The sequence below is a fragment of the Oculina patagonica genome, chromosome 4 (genome assembly GCF_052425735.1).
Source record: "Oculina patagonica isolate OP01 chromosome 4, crgOcupat, whole genome shotgun sequence".
NCBI lineage: Eukaryota > Metazoa > Cnidaria > Anthozoa > Scleractinia > Oculinidae > Oculina > Oculina patagonica.
The window spans coordinates 62,394,537-62,417,483 of record NC_135761.1 but is presented as its reverse complement, the minus strand read 5'-3'; the positions used below and the strand labels follow the sequence as shown (position 1 = coordinate 62,417,483).

General features: G+C 36.7%; 1 protein-coding gene across 3 annotated transcripts; it reads right to left on the bottom strand.

Moving 5' to 3' along the window:
* Positions 1–150: 150 nt before the first annotated feature.
* Positions 151–22,340, bottom strand: LOC144647747 (soluble guanylate cyclase 88E-like). Of its 3 annotated transcripts, none has more exons than XM_078507426.1 (10): positions 22,151–22,340; positions 7,715–8,544; positions 6,753–7,003; positions 6,024–6,153; positions 3,933–4,079; positions 2,819–2,965; positions 2,123–2,282; positions 1,655–1,764; positions 1,160–1,249; positions 151–807 (listed from the first exon to the last, which is right to left on the bottom strand). In XM_078507426.1, the coding sequence occupies exons 2-10, from the start codon at positions 8,507–8,509 to the stop codon at positions 751–753; spliced, it is 1,887 nt and encodes a 628-aa protein (XP_078363552.1). In that variant the 5' UTR covers positions 8,510–8,544; positions 22,151–22,340; the 3' UTR covers positions 151–750. The 3 variants fall into 3 exon arrangements, with proteins under 3 accessions (XP_078363552.1, XP_078363550.1, XP_078363551.1); XM_078507424.1 differs by lacking the exon at positions 22,151–22,340 and adding an exon at positions 14,807–14,892; XM_078507425.1 differs by lacking the exon at positions 22,151–22,340 and having other exon boundaries at positions 7,715–8,655.
* Between the last annotated feature and the right edge of the window lie 607 nt (positions 22,341–22,947).

Here is a 22,947-nt window from a genome sequence, read left to right as displayed (position 1 = left end):
CGACCTCCACTACTTATGAAGCAAGCTTAGTTAGATGTTGTTGATTCTTTGTAAAGGGTGCTATACATATTGACACACAAAAAACGATAGGCCGCTGAATAATTAATAATTATTCTCAGGGAAATTTTCTTCGACATCATTGCGCCCCCCCCCCCCCCCATTTCATTCCCCCAACCAACCCCCCGTTCCCCATTTTTTTTACAGGTATATACACTCAAGGTGTCTCTAGCATATTTACAACAAATTTGAATAGATAGTTCATGAATGCGAGGAATCTTTATCATCTTAAAAAGGGTACCTCGTTATTGTTTTAATTTCTTTCTTCGTTTGTGTGATATTAGTTTGTTTGTGTATGTGCTTGTGTTTTTTATAAAAAAAAAGTACAAAGTTGTAGGTAAAGTGGAAAAGTGAAGTGTGAAAATAGCTACACGTCTCATCTATTATTGCCTGATTTTTATATCTAGTGGTACTTGTTTTGGACGTTTTGACGGCATATCAGGCGAGTATGTTCTAGCCATGGCTCGATTATATTTTGCCGAGGCCGGCACATTTGAACCAAAATACTCACGGCGTGAGTGGACGAGCCTGATATGTCACCGAAACATACAAAAGGGTACCAATTAGTGACTTGAAATATCACAGGAAATCAGGAAAGTGAAAAAGGCTTCTGCTGCTGGTTGGCTAATACTTAATTGGTTACGGTAAGTGAGTCTGCTCGCAGGCCAGCAACATAGAAAAGTAGTAGGGATTTTATTTTGAGGACTTCTTTTTTCCAGTCATCCAGTAAGTTCGCGTCTTTCCTTTACCCTTTAGAGAAGAACAAAGACAATAAAAAAAATTATTATTGTCAACGAATGATAACAAAACAAGCGACTGAAAAGGAGCAGTGTACAAAATCAACTGCTCGAGGTAGTAGTAGAAAATCTGGGTAGGGAGTAGAAATCCGAACACAAAACAGGCGATGAAATATGGTCTAAATCAACAGTCAAATTGCTTAATAACATCGCCTTAGGAAAAACAGAGCTTCATTGACTGTATCTTTGCAAAATGCATTATCAGCAGTACAAACTACTTTAGTTCTTTTAACGACTTACTCTAAAAAGTTGGTACGCAAACTTGGACAAAACAATTACAAAAAATGAAATTATTTTATAGCTACCTTCAGTTCCACCAAGCCTCGAAATTCAGTTCGAAATTCTGTATTTTCCAAGCATTTTTTGGTTGCTTCGCTGATATGAACTCTCATTGGCTGAAAGGTAAAAAAACAACATCAACGAACGAGATTATAATTACAGAATAGTAAGGTGAACATTTTCTTCGTGTCGACTGGCACCGGTCAACGCCTGACTCCGATTTGTGTAGGATAAATTGACAAGGAGCGTTGTTACTACCACCAGGATAGGATGCTAGTCCATCGCAAGTATACCCCCAGAGTAATGCAAAGTTTCCCTTACACTTCCAGCACTGTTTTATACTCCTGGGGGGACGTCTTGTCAATTGCTCAACACAAGGACATTGGCTAGCATAGCCGAACTCCAGACGTATCCTATCCGTATGTTGCCTCTGAATAGCGTTAAACAAGAAGTTTCCCTAAGCATAGCCAATACAAACTGGCGTCATAAACGGATAATACAGAGACTTTCGTGCAGCTTACCAAGGCAGTAGTTCTAAGTCGTGAAGCAATGTTCACCGTGTCTCCAAACAGGCAGTACTGGGGTGTCTTTTCACCAACTAAACCCGCTGCCACGGAGCCAGAATGCATACCTGTTAAGGAATACGTGGAAAAACTCAAAGTTAAAATTTCATTGTCGTTTAAGCGTCTTGCTATTTGAGTCGCGCGTTGCACCAGATTTCGAATTTGGCGCCTAAACCAATTAGAAGCAAGCTACCGGTTTAACCCTAGGTATATCATTGGCTATCGAAATCAATTACGAGAGAACCGTTTTTCTCGATTAAACGTCCCCGTCTTTTAGACATGGCCCGGCCTGGTGGACCGGGCCTTGGACCTGGTGGACCGGTTTGACTTCTGTTATTTGTTTTGGGCCGACATTTATTAAACAAGGGTGTTTGCATTACTTTTGACAGCGATATATCTAGCCAACTGAATAATGTCATAGCTTACCAATACTCACTGTCATTGGCTTCTTAGTTGCAGGGTTCTTTAGGAGTTTAACAGCTTCCAACATGTCGAGTGCCATCGCCGAGATTGGTTCAGCATGACGAGCCTTCTTCACTGGAGCACCGCTGACCGTCATGTACATTGCGTCCCCTAATGTTTCAAACTGTAGCACACAATCGTTATTAATTATTTCCATTTTTTGTAGAAATAAATTTCATGTAACCCATTTTGCGACAATCTTAAATCATTTCAAACTTGTCCTATTTTATTTTCGTCACAATTTTAAGTGGCATTTCAAATTTGTCGAACATTTTTAGTGTGCCAATGATTGCTTGCCTCTTTCACGATAAACTTCAAAATGCCTATAATTTACTGTGAAGGTTTCTACGACACAGTCACTCCCTCACCTCACAAATCCACTTCACACATCGCCAGATTCACTTACAGTTGAATCCCGAGAACTCGAATTCTCGAGAACCCGAAACCCGAAACCCTTGACAACCCTTCCGACAAATCGCCAGATTCACTTACATGCAGTTGAATCCCGATAACTCGAACCCTCGACAACTCGATAACTCGAACTTTTTTCGATTGCTCTTGAAGGTTCGAGTAATCGGAATTTAACTATATTCACACATTATTTGACTCAAGTTTTTCATTGATACGTTAATAAAATTATTATTATATTTATATCATTACCTTATAAACATCATGCAGCTCAGTCAATTTGTCGAATGCAATGAACATATTATTGACAAGGTTAACAACTTCCATGGCGTCCACTTGAGAACAAACTGTGACAAAGCTATCCAAGTAGCTGAACATGACTGTGACGTTCTCGAAGCACTGAAATAAGAATGTTTGTTATGGCTAATTAGGCTACGTTTACACAGGACCGGACCGGACCGGATCGGCTTCTGTTTACATGGAACCGTTTGTAACCGATCCAGGTGTTTACATGTGACGGTTCTGGAACCAGTTGTTTACATGGGGCCGTTCTGGAAACGGTCCGGAACGGATCCAAAACTGGACCGGCAAAACAGCAGGTCCAGTTTTGGAGCCGTTCCGGACCGGTTCCAGAACGGTCCCGATCTCATTTTTCGGACCGGATCCGTTTGGAACAGGTCCCGTGTAAACATAGCCTTTTTATGTGACTGACTTGATATCCTTAACATATTCGATGACAATGCGGTAAACGAAAAAGACACAGATCGGTTCTTTAGATGAATTTACGATAAAAGGCTATATTAAGGTTTGATTGTTCGCTTGACTAATAATAAAAAATTCAACTGAACTACTGTTGGTATTTTTAAATCTATCGTTAAAACATATATATCTTTAAAAGTATTTTCGATATGAAAGTGAATATATGAAATTTCTTATATTTGAACTGAAGGAGAAAGATTTAACTTGAGCAGTTGCAAAAAGAAAGCCTGACCTGACTTTCTAATGGTAGACTTCTGGTCTTTATTTATTAACGGTCAAGCCTTTTCTTACGAACACCTTCATAATACGGAGACCCTACATAATGGGCAGTTCGCTTATTCGCAGAGAAATTAGAATTCAAATAAATTCTTCCTCCATCCGTTATGTAAATCTTCCATAACAAGAACACTCAAAATTCTGCCACTTTTTTACAAAGGAAGAATTTATTTGAATTCTAATTTCTCTGCGAATAAGCGGTAGGGTAGCGGGGAAGTCACTTTACGAAACAGAACAGAGGAAAATAACAGGGAGGCAGAATAAAATCGAGGTGCTTAAAAGCCGCATTTAATGTGATAGAACGTTGCTGCTTCCAACTCAACAAATATACCTCACACGTTTCCACTGCTTTCCCTCCAAGTTTCAATCTGTCGGCGATAGCTTTTGGCATCATTCTGTAAAGCAACTCTTCGCTTCGTTTCCTCTCCAGCGCCAATTTTTCCATGTTCTCTTCTAAAGCCTTTCCTTTGTCAAATTCCTAATTTGGTGACAAAGTGGTTTTGTTACATGGATGCCGTAAATGCCCAGTTCACACTATGGGACGTGCCTGCAGTATCATTGCAGCTATATTCAACTTTGTATACAGCTATTTCAATTGACGTTGTCAGATCAGATCAAAGCTTAAAGCTAAAAGACAAGACCGAGTGGTGGTCTGGGTATTCACTGAAACTTTGCACATTGGTCTATAGGAAATGTACAAGTTTGTATTTTTGCACGTGAAGAATTCATGAATTTGTTTCCCTTTCAGGAAGCCTTTTCTGTAGCTTTCTTTCACTGTCAAGTAGCTTTGAGTTTTGAAAAGTCTTCTAAACTTTAGTGTGGCTAAAAGTACCTTGTTGTCACATGTACGCAGAGAAAGAAAACGTGCAAATTGCCCCTTTTGCCATGTCATTACATCTTTTAGCATTCAGAGCACGTGCAGTTGCTCTCTTCTTCGACCCATACTACCTATTTTTTTTGTCTTTAAGCATGGGACAGACAACGTTAATTAAAATAGCTGTATATTTTGTAAGTAACTTAAATAAGATGCAATATGTTGCTATACAAGGAATATATGGAAGTAACATCAGTGGTAAACGCAATGTAACGTTAAGTAACAGTAAAAAACAATTGTCAGTGTAAAAAGTTAAACAATATACATGACAAATTTAAATGACGTGCAGAAAACAAATAAAAATATGTATTATTAAAAAAATGAAAAAAAAAAACTTTGGCAAATATTGGACTTGTTTTTGAGCTACCATGATTCCCTGCAGACGCCTCTTTCTGTTTAAGTTAAGGATAATTGCCTTGGTTGTCTGACAGCATTACACATAGGCGTACGGGCACCTTCGGACCTGGGGGGGCGGAGACCTTATTGCCCGAAAAAAAAAAGACATACGTTGAAAACCGAATAAAGAGGCATATGAAATGGAAAAAAACTTCCGTTGAAAAAGTTGTATACAAAAAATAAATTGATTTAGTGGCGTTGCTCGAAGATGTCAAGCACTTAATCCTGTTTCTTCCGAAATACTTCATTTATTCATTAAAAATTTTAATATTAAAAAAAATATATTACCTTATTGTTACTTATTTTCGCGGGTACTTAATTTCGCGAAAATGGAACAGGAATATTTCGCGAGACTTAATTTTCGCGATTTGGCCAAAAATACGTAATTAGCATAAAAAATACAATAGAAATCGTTTAGAATTAATTTTCGCGGGTCTTTAATTTCGCGATTTTTTGAAAATCGCGAAAATCGCGAAAATTAAGTCCCGCGAAAATAAGTAACAATAAGGTATTGGCTACCCAATTTACATTGTTTCCCCCCCCCCCCTTCCACTTGAAAGGTATACAAAAGTGTGTGAAACATTCAGGGGAGATTGGGTTAAATCATTTTGTTGAAAGTTTTGAGCTAGCCCTAAGCAGACTTAGCAATTAACATTTGAGTCAAAAGCATTAGCTTCATCACATTCAGGTCTTACACTGGATCAACCGCGCGCAAACGTTCAAGCTGTGGAAAATCCTAACTTTTGGTCGCCCTCGCCAATTAAAAATGATGGCAACTGAATCAAACTAAGGGGTAACGCAGAATTTGCAAAAAAAATCAAATATGATTATAGCAATTTGCGAGAGGAAACGAAAGCACATAAATGATAAATTTAGACTTTTGAATCACAAAGTTCGGTATATTTCCAATACTTTTTTCTGTTGATGTAATTCGTTGTGAAAGTAATGTTGAGATTTGTCGGCTTATTTTCTATTTCTTCTCTTTGGCTTTTTGCCCGAATTCTAAGCATTCTGCCCGAAAATTTTCAGCACTGGGGGGGCTGCGGCCCCCCCTCGCCCCCCCGGCTCGTACGCCTATGGCATTACACACATAAATGGACTACAAAAACTCAATAGCTTTGTGTAGCTTGTGTACAACTCTTCGAGACTTACGTGATCTCTGGCCATCTCTAATTGGGGCAGTGGTTTTATTCCAGAGAGCGCCATCTCATGTGACGTATCATGCAGACCCAAGTCGTTCATGTACAGGCCAATGCGAATCATTTCTTCTACTCCTCCTATTCTGTTTATAACAAAGTAAAAGAATCTCACCATATATGATTTTTTAAACTAAAATAAAAGTACAAATAATAAACAGGATGTAAACAGTTAATGAATGGGCGAGAAAACGCCGCTTTGTATGTGTCCTTGCCAATCGATGCGAATTGTGAGCTCTAAAGTTACAATATTCATTTCCTTACTACATTAAGGTCAAGGATGATTTCTCAACATTGCAGACCATGTTTTCATATAATCGAACTAGGATCACCTAACCTTGATTTTTTTGGTCCAAGCTAATCAGGTTAAGCAAAATGCATTGCGGCTTGTTCTTGTCTTTTCTTGTCTTGACTATCAACACTCCATTTGGCTTCCTAGCTTTTTCTTTCTTTCTTTCTTTCTTTCTTTCTTTCTTTCTTTCTTTCTTTCTTTCTTTCTTTCTTTTTGTTTGTTTGTTTTTTTGTTGGGGGGAGGAGGGGGGAGTGGGTAGTGAGTTCTAGTGGGTGTATCTCTTGACCTAGAGTGATCCCGAAGTCCCAATAGTTTTAAATCTATTGCGCTAGGGGATGGAATACGGACATTTCAGCCGATAATTTGATGATATAAAAATTAAGGATAACTTACAGTGGCGAACAAATGTACAGCATCTTGTTCCATTGACCAATGTACTTCATCATGCCCTTGAGATGGAGTTTAGGTTTACTGGCCATCGTAGACTCGTGGTAGTTATCATTCTCAGTGGAGAGAAAAAGAGGGCACTCACCATTGCCTTTTAAGTTGAAAGACGACTGATGGAGCATAAAATTCGCCATTGTCGGACGACGAAGTGTCGGAATCGAGCAGACCAACTCAAAGATCACGTGTCTGGTCTTAAACTAAAGGTAAAATGAAAGCATAAAATTAGTTTACTGGAGGTATTTTGTCCAAGTGGTTTAGGGCGCAGGTGCTGAATCCGGAGATGCATTTCGAGTATTAGCCCTTCACCTTACAACTAGTTGGGTTTGTTCTCGGTGCTTCCGAGTTTAACTCTTCGATTTCGCTTTGTAAATAGCCAACTGGTATGTCTCCTGCCAAATGGATTTTTAACCAAGTTATGTTTATTTGAAATAGTTTTTCTCTGTTGAGCGACATGCCAGAAAACGAACTATCCCGAAGTTATAACATTAACTATGTTTTACAATGATTTGTTTAATTTGTTTTGGACTTAACAGGAGCAAAAATATTGACACTGCAGTTAAAGTCAGGTAAGCCGGCATTTTGATGCTAATTATAAGTTAGCTCTGGTTCCCTTGCCCCTTTAACTTAAAACATATTTAACAAGTACTTGTGCATACATTTCTAGAAAACTTCATAGTTAAGATTTTATCGATGAAAAGGGCATAAAAAGGAACGTGAGAAAAAAATCAAGAGCAAGATCTTTTTTGGACAAATGTCGTAGAAATCGAGCGGATGCCTTTTTGCGTTAATTTATAGTTAGAATCCTTTCGTAAGACGTTGTGATCTTTTGAACAATTCGATTCCCAAGTATAACTGTATAAAAACAATGGAATGCATTCTTAAATTTTTAAAAAAATAAAAACTCTTACTGTTTCCCAAGTGAACTCGGCTTTTGGTCTCCGCATTGTAAACAACTCTCTAACGTCATTACCGATGATACGATTTCCCAAGGTGGATATGATTCCGTGCCCCGCCATATTGACCGTCATGTCGTTGGATATGGCAAAACTAAAAGGAAATATGTTGAAAAATACATCAACACTAACACCGCGTTTGCCTTGTATGGATAACGAGTCTGGCCCAGGAGGTCTGTGCGCGACGTTGTTGAAATTGAGGCGATACACCACGTGAGTAGAGGTGTTAGTAACCTCGTTGCTGAGAATTTTGATGTCCACTTCTAAGTTGTAAAAAGAAGACGCGATTTCTTTAACTTGTCCAATTACGTAGTACATGAAGCCCATTCGTTTTGAATTATAGTGCAGAGTCAGACCTGCACTTGTTTCCTCTTCACAGAAAAAGCTTGGTGATGACATCTTTGGATAACCAAAGCGCATGTGCTCGTGTAGGCTGTCAATTCCGATTAAGAAATCCCGGAGATGCCTTCCACTTACACGGATAATACGATCGTAACCGTAATGAGTGAAGAATTTAACAAAACCACTTCCAAAAAACTGCATGAAGTCATCACTGACCATGTCAGTCTCTTCTCCAAGAACTTTCTCTGCGGCATCAGCGAATTTCTTCATGAAGCTCTCACTGTATCGCTTATGTGTGATAAACATATGATCACTTATTCCAGCGCATTCTCTGATCTCTTCCCATTTCGCCTCGCCGTATTTTTCAGTCATGTAGAACTGAACACTCTCCAGTAGCATTCCATACATCTTGGATCTATAGGCTCTCAGTTTTAACACAAAACCTGAAAGAGACAAGGGTAAAATTTTGACACTAGTTAGAATTCTATTGCCCAGCCCCTATTAAAGCAGATACTGTAACTTGATATGTATCCTTCTTTAGGAGAATTTCTTGATTTTTGTGTTTTGGTCGCAGCCAAAACTCATGCACTAGAAAATACCTGATAATTCCTATTCATAGCGGAATAATTACATTGTGAACTCTAACTGATAATACCCTCCACGGGAAAACAGGGACAAAGGTGATAGCACGCTCACAACACGCTTCCACTCTAAAACAATAGATTTCGATTTTAGCACGCTTAAAGCGTGTTCTGAAACTTGCCTCATTAGTAAAGCCTTTGTTTTACAGGACACACTATACACAATAAAGCGTGCGTAGTCGAACAAAAAAGCGTGTCAAGCACACTAGGTGTGTTCGCTCGCACGCCTAGTGTGTTGTGCTCGCACGCCTAGTGTGTTGTGCTGACCTAGTGTGTTCAGCACAACACACTAGGCGTGCGAGCGAGCACTAAAAGCGTGTCCAGTCTATTTTATAAAGAAAGATCGTGTTGTTCTTAACCTACCATTCCTTTGCGAAAACGAAAATACGAGGAAACAACTTGTGTTGAAAGGGGTTATGTTACGAATTTCGATTCTCGAGAAAACATCCAAGAATGCTTTGCACCGTGTATAGTTCAGCAAAAGCTGCAATCACGCCAGTTCCTTAGGATTTCAATTCTCTTGTTCAGTCTTTTATAGGTTTTCGCTATGTTTTAATTAGTCAGCGCGACGCCATTTTTGTATCGCGGCTAGACGATTTGATTCCAGTATTTCGCGGCTTTTCTCTTGGACGATAGGAAAAAAAAAACTTAAAAAACTTTTAAGAGAATCAAAAGAGCAACTGAGCCATGTTATCCACCTGCGTTTACGCGCGTGAAAAAATTAAGAGACAAGGTATGAACGACTTGAATACATGTTTACGCAAGTCGTTCATACATTGTCTGTAAACTTTTCATGTCTCGTCAGTGGAAATCCAGCTTAAGTTGAAAACCAGTCGTTTTGCCTAAGAGTCGTTTTGCTTTGACCAGTTCGCTAACGTCACTAAGTTTAATGTCAACTACAGTATATTGTGTTGACGTCTAACAAGCTTTTTAAATTCACACTTGTGTTCCAATAACACGGAGTGAAAACCCTGAATACTGTTCGGTATTGAAGCCTGAGCAAACAAAGAGAGATAACTAAGAAGTTGAAACTTAATGGGCATTTGTAAATGAGTCTTTCTTTGTTTCTTCCTGACAAAGTTTAAGTAAGTTAAAGGAATATTTTTTACGCTCATTTTCATAGTTGCTTTGATCATAACACTGACGGTTAGTTTGGTTCGGAAACGGCCGGGAAACAGTAGATAATAGCTTTAATTTTTGCGTTTTTTCCTCGTGGGCGTAAGTTTGCCGAACATAATCTGTACTAAATGACTGTTGTTTCAGTCATAGCCCTAGCGTATTCTCGAGTGTTCAAGCGTAAAAAATCGCACGCTAAGCGTGACTTCGAGCACACTTATCAAAACAAAAGGTTTAGCGTGCGAAACAAGGCTTGCGTGTCCTGCATTGTTGTAGTGATTAAATATGTGCATATCTGTGTCACAAGACACGCTAAGCGTGCTGTGTTAGCGTGTTGTGAGCGTGCTATCACCTTTGTCACTGTTTTCCCGTGGAGTTAATGAAATACTTGACTGACATCTATTATATTATAATAGATGTCAGTCAAGTATTTCATTAACTATTTTATTAATTAAAAGTGTCTGTAAAATTGACTTTCGTTGACATTTTCGATATCATGTCTTCTTCTCGAAACACCGGAAAGCACGTTTTGTTTAATTGTTAAGTAAGAGAGCATTTTTTTCTTACAGTAGAATACCGATTTCTCGAAGCCTCGGTTTTTTCGAAACTTCCGTTTTCTCGAACCAAGTTTCGTTTCCCTTGAAAAGTAACTCTCTGTAAATTTACCCCCTTCCCCCGATTTCTCGAATCCCCAGATTTCTAGAAGCAATTTTCGTATCCCCTGGAGGTTCGAAAAGTGGGGATTCGACTAAACTTTATATATTTTACTCTCCTATTAGCCATACTTTTCTATCGGACCTTTAGCCACCAATTTACCAGCTTCGATACTCTTGGTAAGAAACCCACACCACATTGCCCAAGTATTATTATTCCGAAAATAGGCTCAACTTGAATTTGCGGTTTCGCAAGGCATTGAACTGCAAAGCAGGCGATCATGTCATTTATGATGGACTTTTGCTGTGTTTCTACTGAAAAGTTTCATGATTGTTAAATTTACAAACTTTTTTAAGCAAGCTGGCGTTTAACATACGTACAGCATTAACACAAGCTTGTTTGGTCCAACATGGCCCGCGAAATCTTGTCTTTGTCTTGTGCCAAAAGTCCACACAAAGGAATCTTGGCAATAAAATGCCGCCATCTTGATTTCACGTCTTAATCGATGATCTTAATTTGTATCGCAGTTTTCGTTTCCATCGGGCTGTTTATAGTTTACACAAATACAGTTTATAGTTAAACGATATGACATCAGGTAGTATTTCATTAATAATTTAAATATAAGAATCTTGACAAGTGAGAACGATTTGTCTTATTTTTGACATCTTCTCTTCCACTTTTCCAGACGTTCAGCTTTTGTTTATTATAAGCCAGATAGATATGTTCTAGAAAGTTTTATCTTCCAAAAGTTTCCTCTTATCCTCTGACACAACATCCCTTTTCTAAAAGGTTCAATCTTTAATTCACTCAGTGAATTCTCGTTGAAAAAAAGCAAGCTTGCAAAAACTTCATAACAATTCGTGGGTTTTGTATAACACAGCTGATGAATGTGATCCTAATCTCATGTCATTGGATTTTTTTACTGTGTTCCTACTGAGAACTTTATGAGTGCTAACCTGTAAGAAAATTTTGAGCAAATTGGCGTAAAAACAGATAATATCGAACAGTAAGCCAATAAATGTAAATTCATCAATATACTTGTATTGTGGCCGTTCGTTTCCATTCATTTACAGGTTTTATCGGTTGATTTATTAAATCTGTTTAAATACTGTGTATAGTGCATTTATATTGAAGTAATTTCTTTTTGCAGAAGCATTCTACTGAAAAATATCAGCTTTTTTCTTCGATGCACTATTAACATGGCTTTAGTCAAAAACATTTTTTATTTAGGCCGACGAAAAGGATTGTTTAGTCTACAGAGTCAAGAGTATCGTTGAACAGGCAATAAATGAGTTATGTTGCATTTGCCCTACTTACCAAATCCCGGTTACCGCAAACGCGAAGTTAACAATTTTAACGCAAAAGATGTACTTTATTGTGTTTTTTAAACTGTATTCAATCGGGTCGCCATTAAGTTGAAGAAGTTAACCCATATTAATTCTACTGCATCATTCACTATGATTAATAAAACATTTCTGACAATATACCATGCTCAAATATGTTCCATTTATGCGTTTTGTTTTAAAAATAAACATTGGAACCGATGTTACTATAAAAAAGTGACCGACTTACCAGATAGAGTTGCACATTAAAAGTTATACGTCCAAATGATTGACAATTTGACATTTTTATCATGGCTCAATCGAAAATACCCAGTTTTAAAAACACCGATAATATGTGTGCTTATCAACTATGACAGATAATCGCCGCAAGCTAAAAAAAGTCAATGGTCGTGCGACTGCACATTTTATCAAACTGCCTTTTTTAATTTTAAATATTGAATTTGACAGAATTAAGAAATATAGCTGATTAATACCAATCACAATGATGACAATAGTAACAGTAATAGCACGGCAATGGAGAAGAAAACGGAAGAACTATCGAATATTATGTTCCTTTGGGAAACAATAATTCATTAACCGATTTTCAGTAGATTTCTCCAACTTCTCAAATTGATTGTTGTCGCTTTTGTTTGAAGGGCAAAACAGAAATGTTTTCAACGGAAACTAATCTTACCGCAAACAATAACAATTCGTGATTAATTTCAAATTGCTTAAGGTTGTGGCAGAATGAAGGGTGATATTGATGAAATAAGAAATGACCATTTTAATATATTTGCTGCAAAAGAAACATAACCGAGGAAATAAAAAGATTACAAATGAACGGCTGACAGATCATACATTAATGTCTAAAGTTTTCGTTCCGGTTTTCGTGAAGGATTAAAAAAAAAAGGATAGCTCAATATCCTTTCGTTTTCTGTAAAATGTCTTAACTGACAACAAAGGGAAGGATATGCTTTGATCTCGGTGGATGCGTCAAGTTTTATTTTTCCTGTTCTTTGTAATTTTCATGCAGTTTGTTTTCTATTTTTCAATAGCCTAGCTTTTTTAATGCTTGCTCTTTCATTTATTTTATGTTTTATTTGTGAGAAATTTGCGCTACATCAGGAAAATAATGGCCACTACTTTTTTCATGCCTGTTTTCCAGTGTATCAACAATTTTGTTAAAAGAAAGAGCTGTTCATCGCTCTTTGGAATTAAAGGATTTAATCATTTTAATCTAACAATCCGGAAACGAAAGAAAAGGTGAAATGTAGAGATTTTGTAAACTTTGTAGATGTTAAAGCTTTCCGGTAAAATCAGTTCTGATAAAATGCAAATTAATATAACAAAAATACACCATGATCTCTATAGGAACTGTCTTTGCTAATGTTATGTTTCTCCTAAATTTCAATATCATGTGAAGTAGAAGTATAGTTCTGAATTGTTAACTCTTAAAGCAAATAGCCGATAAAGAGAAAACGAAAAAGTTAGTACAGCAGTTCAGAAGATAGCACAATTTCTTAGAACTACCATTACTTTTCTTTAAGGCGTTCAGGAAGGAAGATTAAATATTGATAGGTTGATACCGAAGTTGTTAACTCGTTGTAAAGATAATATGGCTAAACATTGGTACAAAACTGATTTTAATTAGTTGCTTCTTATTTATGACCATTTATCTGTGAACAAAAAAAGGCTTTAGTATATTGAAGCCTGAAAGAGGAGATATATGGTACCTCATGAGGTGGAACAAATTCAATTTTTTTTACTATCTTTAAAAAATTTCACTCCGATTCTATTTTTATAAAAGCATCGATGTTAGTGATTTTGTTGCTTCCGTGCTTAACACCTTTAGCTTCTTTGTTTTGTTTGCCGGTTGTCTTGACAACATAAATCCAAAAATCGAACATCAAAAGTTTACCAAGGTACTAAGAAAAAAATAAGTTATTGACTTGATTATTTTATGTTCTAGTTGCGAAATTTGCGTTCACTTGTCTTTATCCTTTCCAGTATAGTTAATTACTGAGCTGCACTCATTTCAAGGAGCAGTAACCGCAGTTCGCTTTAGGACTAATCACATGTTCTAGAAAAGTCTATTTTATTATTGCTGTCCTGACTCCGACTAGTGGTGACATATATTGAATTGGCTATATCAGCTTTTGAAGGGGACACAAAATCATCATTTTATGTAGTAAATGATCGAGAAAAGCTTCCAAACTGTACAATATAGCAAAGATAAAAAGTATTTCACTACTTTTTACTTGTGCAATTAAAACATTACAATTTCAAAATAACTATATCGAGCAAAGAATTATAGTGATATACTTTTTACGAATGCAATATATTATAATATTTGGATCTCCCGTTAGCGCAGTTGTAAACGAGTTTTATTACTTGCAATATTCCAAGCAGAATGCTGATGACTAATCAGATTGGTTCAGATTAATTTAAACGAAAGGCGTTATCACAGATCGTGTTCATTTATCAACTTTTACACCTTTCACAACTGAAATGTGTAAATGGCCGATCGTAACATGAAAGTAACTGAATTTTTCGTTTTTTGAAAAATACGACGAATAGAAATCGCATTTATATCCTAATTTTAAACGAATTAAAGAAATGAAACTGATTTTCAGTCAAGGTTTTCAAATTTGATAAGTCGTCGCCAACAAGTGCGTAACTTATGCTGTCGTCAATATATTGACGGCGATTAAAAACGTATTTTTGACCAAATCCGCGACAAAATATTACTTACAGCACGAAAATAAATTTATGAAGTGTCGTGGTCTGTGTAGTCTGTGTATTTGGAATTTTTGCAAGATGTACATAGTGTTATTTCATTTCAAACGATGTTTAGCGAGACAGATCAATATAACATTAACATAACACTTTCTAAGTTACCAATTTACAAATTCTTTGACTTTAAAAATTTTGGCTACAAAATGTGCAAAATGAAATCAAGGATATATACTCACCTTTATTCGTCGAGTCGCGGACAAGTGATTTAAGCGGCTTTACCTCTAAATTTCATCGGCAGCAAGTAATTAATAGGTCACTGTTTCACAATTATTATACGCCGTGTTTCCAGTAATATATTATTTATACAGAAAAGGGGGTAGCGAAAAAAGCTGGGCGAAAGTTACTTTATTCTGTTTTCTCGTCAAATTAAAACCGACGAATAGAACACAAGTAATTAACCGACGCTTTGAAATTCGGAATCAAAATAGCTTATCGTTTGTGTACACAAAACAAAACGATACGACAAAAGTTGGAATGTATTTTTAGCACCCTTTTGTGATTATTTTTTTCCGTTGGCTTCTTCCTACAGAAAGAATAATTTATTTTAATTAATGTTTTCCTTTTCAAGGTACTGACTGAAGGATGGCAAAGTGTGAATGTAAAAATTTAATAAGATTATAATAACAACCCCAATTATTACCCGCCAGTTATTTCTTACGCACATCTTAAATCGAAAACGTATGTTTCGAATACACAATACATTGATCCCCCTGCTTTATTTTATGACCTCAGTTTGTTACTTCAGTTCTATCGCTAGTGTGTAACTTAATTCGCAAAATTTATTTTACGCTTGATCTCAAATTTGAAAGTGATGCATAATAAGACTACATGCACGGCTTTCATTCATTATCAAATCTGTTGGATAATTCAATTATGTCAAATAGGCTTGTCAATAAAAGTATCAATGATGGACAGTTTCGTTTCTCTAACTGTCAGTTAACCGTAGCTGAAAGTTAATTAAATTCATCTCGCAATGTTCCTTTACTGAATTGAAATGAACGGCAAGGTCGAATTGTACACTTTACGCAAACCTCTGAGGTTCTCTCATGAGCTACTACACATTGTATACGAAATAGCTTTCTGATTTTTTTTATTATTAAGGTTACTCATATTTCATGTGATTGACTGCGAGGAAATATCACAATCACACGTTTATACTACATGTATTAATAGGTTCTTGGCAGATGTTTTGAGCTTCCAGTGTTGTCGATAGCGCCACAGTCAGTTAATTGTATACATATTATGCAAGGGCCAGGATGTAACCGCGGGAAACTAAAGCACTTTGATCCCAGCTGTAACTTTTGATGAAACAAACACGTTAAAAATAGCTTTTGACATTTTCATATTACGTTTTTGACATGTGTGTGAATACCCTTTAGCTTTTTCATCAGCAAGTTGATTACTGTCCGCAGGTCCAAATTGAAAAAAAAAAATAAAAATGATAATATTATAAATAAAGGCGGATAAAAAATTCAAGTAAAAACAGAACAAAGCATAGAAAACCTTGTATTTGTCTGTTAAATATGTATAACAGTTTACCTCCAACTTGGTCAGAAATTTTAAGGGACAATTTTTTTTCAATTAACTCATTTTGAAACGTATAAAAAGCTACACCAAACCGTATCAACGGTGGGATTTACCTTCAAAGGGTCGGAACAATAGATTTGATTGGATTTTTCAGTGGTAAAAACAATCCAGCAAAACCGAGAACTACCGCGAAGAAAGTCTATAGCGTGGATCAAAAGTCTTTACATTGAACCTGAGGGTATCATCACAAATCCAAGTTTGCAGTCATCAAATCGAAACGAAGATTCTCCAAAACGTACTGAATCTCTTTAATAGCCTGCGGCAGTGTGATTTTTGCAATATTTTGGAAGGGAAGGAGTTTATTTATTCAGTTCACAAACAAGAAGGCAAAAACAATATATATTTCAAATAAACCAAACTAGAAATACTTTCACCTTAACTTTAATGAAACAGACTTACCGCATGATCTGTCAAGGGTTTTGTTTGGGATATAAAGCTTAAAGAAAGAAATTTTAAGTGCCAAAATATATCTGGAGGAGGAGGCCGATAATAAAAAACCTGCATTTCAGACTCGAGCCAGCGATTCTTTGCTCTACTTTTCCCGCGTCTCTTCCCGCCATATTAAAAACCTGTGTTTCATGCTTCGTCATGTTCTCGTTCATTTCAAGTTATTATAACGATAAAAATGTCAAAGAGAAACAGTAACCAGAATAAGTGTTTATACTTGGCCGTTTCCCATTACGAAACTATGTCCACCTCATGAGATGCAGCCTTCGTTTAATGAGATTTGCGTGTGCATTCAGTGTTTTTTTTATGGGGTGCCAGATTTATCCAACAGAGTTATCTCAGTTTCTTGTTTTTATTTTAGGAACTTAAAAAGACTCAAGCGTGATAGCAATCAGCTTAAGCGTTGGAACATGAATTTTTGCAGGAAGTAGAGAGGTCCTACGAGTCCTGTGAGTGAAGTATAACAAGTTAAAATGAAGAATAAAATTGGTTTAGCGGTATATTTTAAAATGGTTAAAAATCCTTTTGACTTGAACACTTTAAGAATGCCGGTCTCTAAGAATCAGACAATTTCTCGATTTCGCGGCAAGAGGATGGAACTTCGATTTCTTTCATACTTTTATGTTAGATAGGCTAGGGTATAACTTAAATCACTGTATAGTTCTTTCGATTGAATATCCTTTTATTTTAAAGAAAAATGCAAATAACAAAAATCCGTTAAAATCGTCATTTGAGGCGCTAAATTATTCATGATTTTTGCACGAGTTTGAGAGCCTCGCGTGCAAAAACAAATCACTCTACCGTCTTTTAAACACTCAAACCATAGTAAGCAATCTTTAAACATCTACTGAAATGATTTTGGGAAATATTGCGTTGTTCTTTGTAGACAAAATAATTTTATTTCGAAGGCATACAATTCACTGCCGTAAAAGTACTTAGTAAATGAAATTAATTTTCACCATGTGCGAAACCTTCAAATCGTTTAAGCTTCTGGTGGTTGAATGTTAGAAGAATGGTGTATAAATCCCTGTAAAAATTTCTCCGGGCAAATGATTAAAAGCGACGTGAGATCTTTTCGAATTCGGTTAAATATGCAAATATTTGACCTTCCACGGTCAACTTTGAAGTTACGGGTCAGAAATAATTTTTGTTCCGTGTTCCAAGTCCTAACCCATTTAAGACCAAATTAAGCATATGAAAAAAATATGTAATTTTCTAACCTTTATCTGCTGTAAAAGGTAGGTTCGAAGGCCATTTTAGCATGATTACGGCTCTTATCATTCGTCGCATCTGAGCTTCGTTTTCCTTCCGCGGTCAACTTTGAAGTTACGGGTCAGACATGAAGAGACATGAATATTTCAATCCGTGCACAAGTCTTAACCCATTTTGGGTCAAAATAATCACACACAAAAACATTATGAAATATTCTAACCTTAATCTGCTGTAAAAAGCAGGTCCGAAGGCCTTTTAAGCACGATTTCGGCTCTAAGCATCCGTAGTAATTTGAGCTTCGTTTGTGTAAGTATGTTATATTTAGTGGTCGAAATCCAATCTGTGATCAACTTTCGGCGCTTGTCGTCACCACTGCATCTTCTTCGACGGCATACGCCGATTGTTAGTATTGCCTCGTTAATAGTACACAAAAAAATAACATCTGATCGCTAAACGGCATGATGTCGGCGCTTACAGTAGCTTACAGTCCTATCTTGCAATGGGCCGTCTGTTCGTCACGCAATACTGTGTCATGGACATTTTTTTAGGGGGTGGTAGGTGGGTGTGGGAAAGGTTAAATATGCGGAAATGCTTGATTTAATACTTTATGACAAGTACGTACTCGAGCCAGCAACAACAACAACAACAAGTACAGTGATATCTTTAGGCAGACAAGATAAAGCACACGTACTGTCAGGTGATAAGCGTTTGGTACAGTGTAATGCAACTGTTCGCGAATTCGGTTGCTCGCGCGGGCTTGGTTGTAATACCGGGGGTGGAAGGAGGATATAAATCTTTACTAAACAAGTAGAGTTTTTAAGTAGTTATTCCCTTTTTTACTGAAAACGAAGAGAAAAACTCGCGTCTATGTTTTTTTTTTTTTTGGGGGGGGGGGGGGTGAGGGGGTGGGGGCCGGGGGGTTCTTGGTTGGTTGGTTTTAGCAAAGTTTTATTTTTTTTTTTCACAAAGATACCTAACCAAATATCGCATGTCCTGTATAAATGGTTAATGATAGAAGTAACGATAAGTTTTGATTTTGTTTTTCGTGATCGAGTGGCAACTAATAAAAACATTGCATCCCAATTTTTTTTCGCCCTACGGCAAATCTGGGTGACCTGTGGCTTCGGGTGGTCATTCGTCAACCTGTAACAAAGTACTTTCTTGGGGTGCCGTTTTGAACATACTGTCGAATTCATGATGTCTAAATTCAACAATAACTAATTTGAAGTTTAAACGAAATTAAAACATGTTAAAAAACTCAGTGCTAAAACTCTATGCTAAAAAGGATAAGCAAATTGCTATGGCAACTCGGCGTGTGAAAAAATCGCCAAATTTAATTTAGTGGCTTCCTAAGTAAACAAAACCTTGGTCGTGCTAGTTATTGGCACCGTCTGTTTGCTTAAAGGCAGCGCGTGAACAATTTTTTCAAAGTTCAGTTTATTTCTCTGGAAATGGAAGGTTGTTGTTCTTTTAAGTCCCTTGTTCGTGGAGTTTGCGGTTTTGATTCTAAAGATCGAAAGCGTCACACTGAAATCGCTCCTCTACTGTCGTGTGAGAAGGACACCAGCCGTCACAAGTCCCAGTATTAATTTAGTTAACTCTAACATGACTCTTTCCCGTGATAAACCAAACTTCAGAAGCTAGCAAATTAGTTATTAATGAATTTAGACATCATGAATTCGACAGTATGTTCAAAACGGCACCCCAAGAAAGTACTTTGTTACAGGTTGACGAAATACCAACCGAAGCCACAGGTCACCCAGATTTGCCGTAGGGCGAAAAAAAATTGGGATGCAATGTTTTTATTAAGTTGCCACTCGATCACGAAAAAAAAAATCAAAACTTATCGTTACTTCTATCATTAACCATTTATACAGGACATGCGATATTTGGTTAGGTATCTTTGTGAAAAAAAATAAAACTTTGCTAACCAACCAACCAAGAACCCCCCGGCCCCCACCCCCTCACCCCCAAAAAAACATAGACGCGAGTTTTTCTCTTTGTTTTCGGTTCTACAGTAAAAAAGGGAATAACTACTTAAAAACTCTACTTGTTTAGTAAAGATTTATATCCTCCTTCCAAACTCGGTATTACAACCAAGCCCGCGCGAGCAACCGAATTCGCGAACAGTTGCATTACACTGTACCAAACGCTTATCACCTGACAGTACGTGTGCTTTATCTTGTCTGCCTAAAGATATCACTGTACTTGTTGTTGTTGTTGTTGTTGTTGCTGGCTCGAGTACGTACTTGTCATAAAGTATTAAATCAAGCATTTCCGCATATTCAACCTTTCCCACACCCACCTACCACCCCCTAAAAAATGACCATGACACAGTATTGCGTGACGAACAGACGGCCCATTGCAAGATGGGACTGTAAGCTACTGTAAGCGCCGACATCATGCCGTTTAGCGATCAGATGTTATTTTTTTTGTGTACTATTAACGAGGCAATAATAACAATCGGCGTATGCCGTCGAAGAAGATGCAGTGGTGACGACAAGCGCCGAAAGTTGATCACAGATTGGATTTCGACCACTAAATATGACATACTTACACAAACGAAGCTCAAATAACTACGGATGCTTAGAGCCGGAATCGTGCTTAAAAGACCTTCGGACCTGCTTTTTACAGCAGATTAAGGTTAGAATTTTTCATAATGTTTTTGTGTGTGATTATTTTGACCCAAAATGGGTTAAGACTTGTGCACGGATTGAAATATTCATGTCATTCATGTCTGACCCGTAACTTCAAAGTTGACCGCGGAAGGAAAACGAAGCTCAGATGCGACGAATGATAAGAGCCGTAATCATGCTAAAATGGCCTTCGAACCTACCTTTTACAGCAGATAAAGGTTAGAAAATTACATATGTTTTTCATATGCTTAATTTGGTCTTTAATGGGTTAGGACTTGGAACACGGAACAAAAATTATTTCTGACCCGTAACTTCAAAGTTGACCGTGGAAGGTCAAATATTTGCATATTTAACCGAATTCGAAAAGATCACACGTCGCTTTTAATCATTTGCCCGGAGAAATTTTTACAGGGATTTATACACCATTCTTCTAACATTCAACCACCAGAAGCTTAAACGATTTGAAGGTTTCGCACATGGTGAAAATTAATTTTATTTACCAAGTACTTTTACGGCAGTGAATTGTATGCCTTCGAAATAAAATTATTTTGTCTACAAAGAACAACGCAATATTTCCCAATATCATTTCAGTAGATGTTTAAAGATTGCTAACTATGGTTTGAGTGTTTAAAAGACGGTAGAGTGATTTGTTTTTGCACGCGAGGCTCTCAAACTCGTGCAAAAATCATGAATAATTTAGCGCCTCAAATGACGATTTTAACGGATTTTTGTTATTTGCATTTTTCTTTAAAATAAAAGGATATTCCATCGAAAGAACTATACAGTGATTTAAGTTATACCCTAGCCTATCTAACATAAAAGTATGAAAGAAATCGAAGTTCCATCCTCTTGCCACGAAATGTTGGATTTTATGCGACCGGCATTCTTAAGCGGTCTTTTTCTTTGAAGAGGCATTGGCGCCAGCAGTAATCATCTTGTAAATTTATTTATGCAATCAACGTTTTCAGAGAAAAAAATTAAAATGTGTACTTATAACAGAAATCCCTGAAAAATCCAGTAGTTGCGATATAATGTATAAACAAAATGCAATGGCGAATTTCTTGTAGAATCGGTTCTTGCATATCGTTCTCCGCTTTTTCAGCTCAATTTCCAAAGCCTCTTCTTAGATTGCTTCTTATATTCACACACATAACTTCGGCTTACAAACTATAAACAAATAGGCTTCCTCGACCAAACGACCCAAATTTAATCACTTTCCAAAGTATTATTAATGTTCAGATTAATATGTAGCAAATAAACTAAATTAAATGTAGAAATCCCCTATGAAAAGCATTTTCATTAGAGAAAACAAATAATATTCATCAGCAATTCTCTCAAATTTAACAATTTTCCTGTGGTAATTTTCTAAAGCTTTTATCACAACTTCAATGTTGTTTTTCTGTAAAAGATCACAGAAGACCCGACCGCATCAACTGTATTCCGCTCTTCTATCTTAATAGCTTTCTCATATCACGCAAACCGCAAAAATACGACCTCAGAAAATGTTGACAATATTATGAAATTCAAACGGACAAAAAGACTGCAATTTTGTCTAAAAGTTATATTAAATTTCCAAGACTGGCTTTAGTTTAGGTCTCTACAATTTAAAAAAAAATATTGGACTGTCAAAACACTCACCTTTTTATGCCAGTCCTTTCAGCCTTTAATTAGCATTTTTTTCTTTTTTGGGCGAACGCACCATCGTAATATCAGTAAAGAATGAAGTTGGCACTTCAATTCTGAATTCTTTACAGAACTGATTAGCCATCTGCTTGTCAACGTATCCAGAAATGTTTGGCGTTTTATTGAAACGCTTCTGTGACAAACATTAAATACGGAAGTTCAACGAAGGATATTTGGAGAAATGCCCACGTAAACTGTCCGTTAATTTATGGAGTATGACGTCATAATTTATTGACATTGATTGGATTCGTATAGTGTGCATGTTTTTGTCACCAAAACCGTCAACAACTTAAAACAGATGTTACAATAAAATGTGGTGAAAAGCAACTTTTCAAAATGATAATTTAATCAGAAACCAGAGATTGTGCTTCAAAATGATGCAAACACAATTTGACACGTGGCAGAACTAAGGATGTCTTTCATCGCTTCCAAATTTGGATATAGAAAACCTACTGTTTTTAAATCAGAGACAACTTACAGTTGAGGGGGCAGATTTTGATTATAAATAGTCACACAAATAATAATTGATATAATCGATAGTGTTTTCTTTGACGTAAAACTAACATAAAAACAAATGTAACTCCCTCATATCTTTTTATCAGTGTGCACAAGATTTTCTCTCTATGAGCAATGATAAAAGACGTTAACGTTGTTTACCTTCGTTGAAATGTAAACGAACACTGGGTCGTCCAGCAACATTTATAACACCAGAATCAAGTCGCCGAGACTGAAAACATGTTATCCCTGACTTC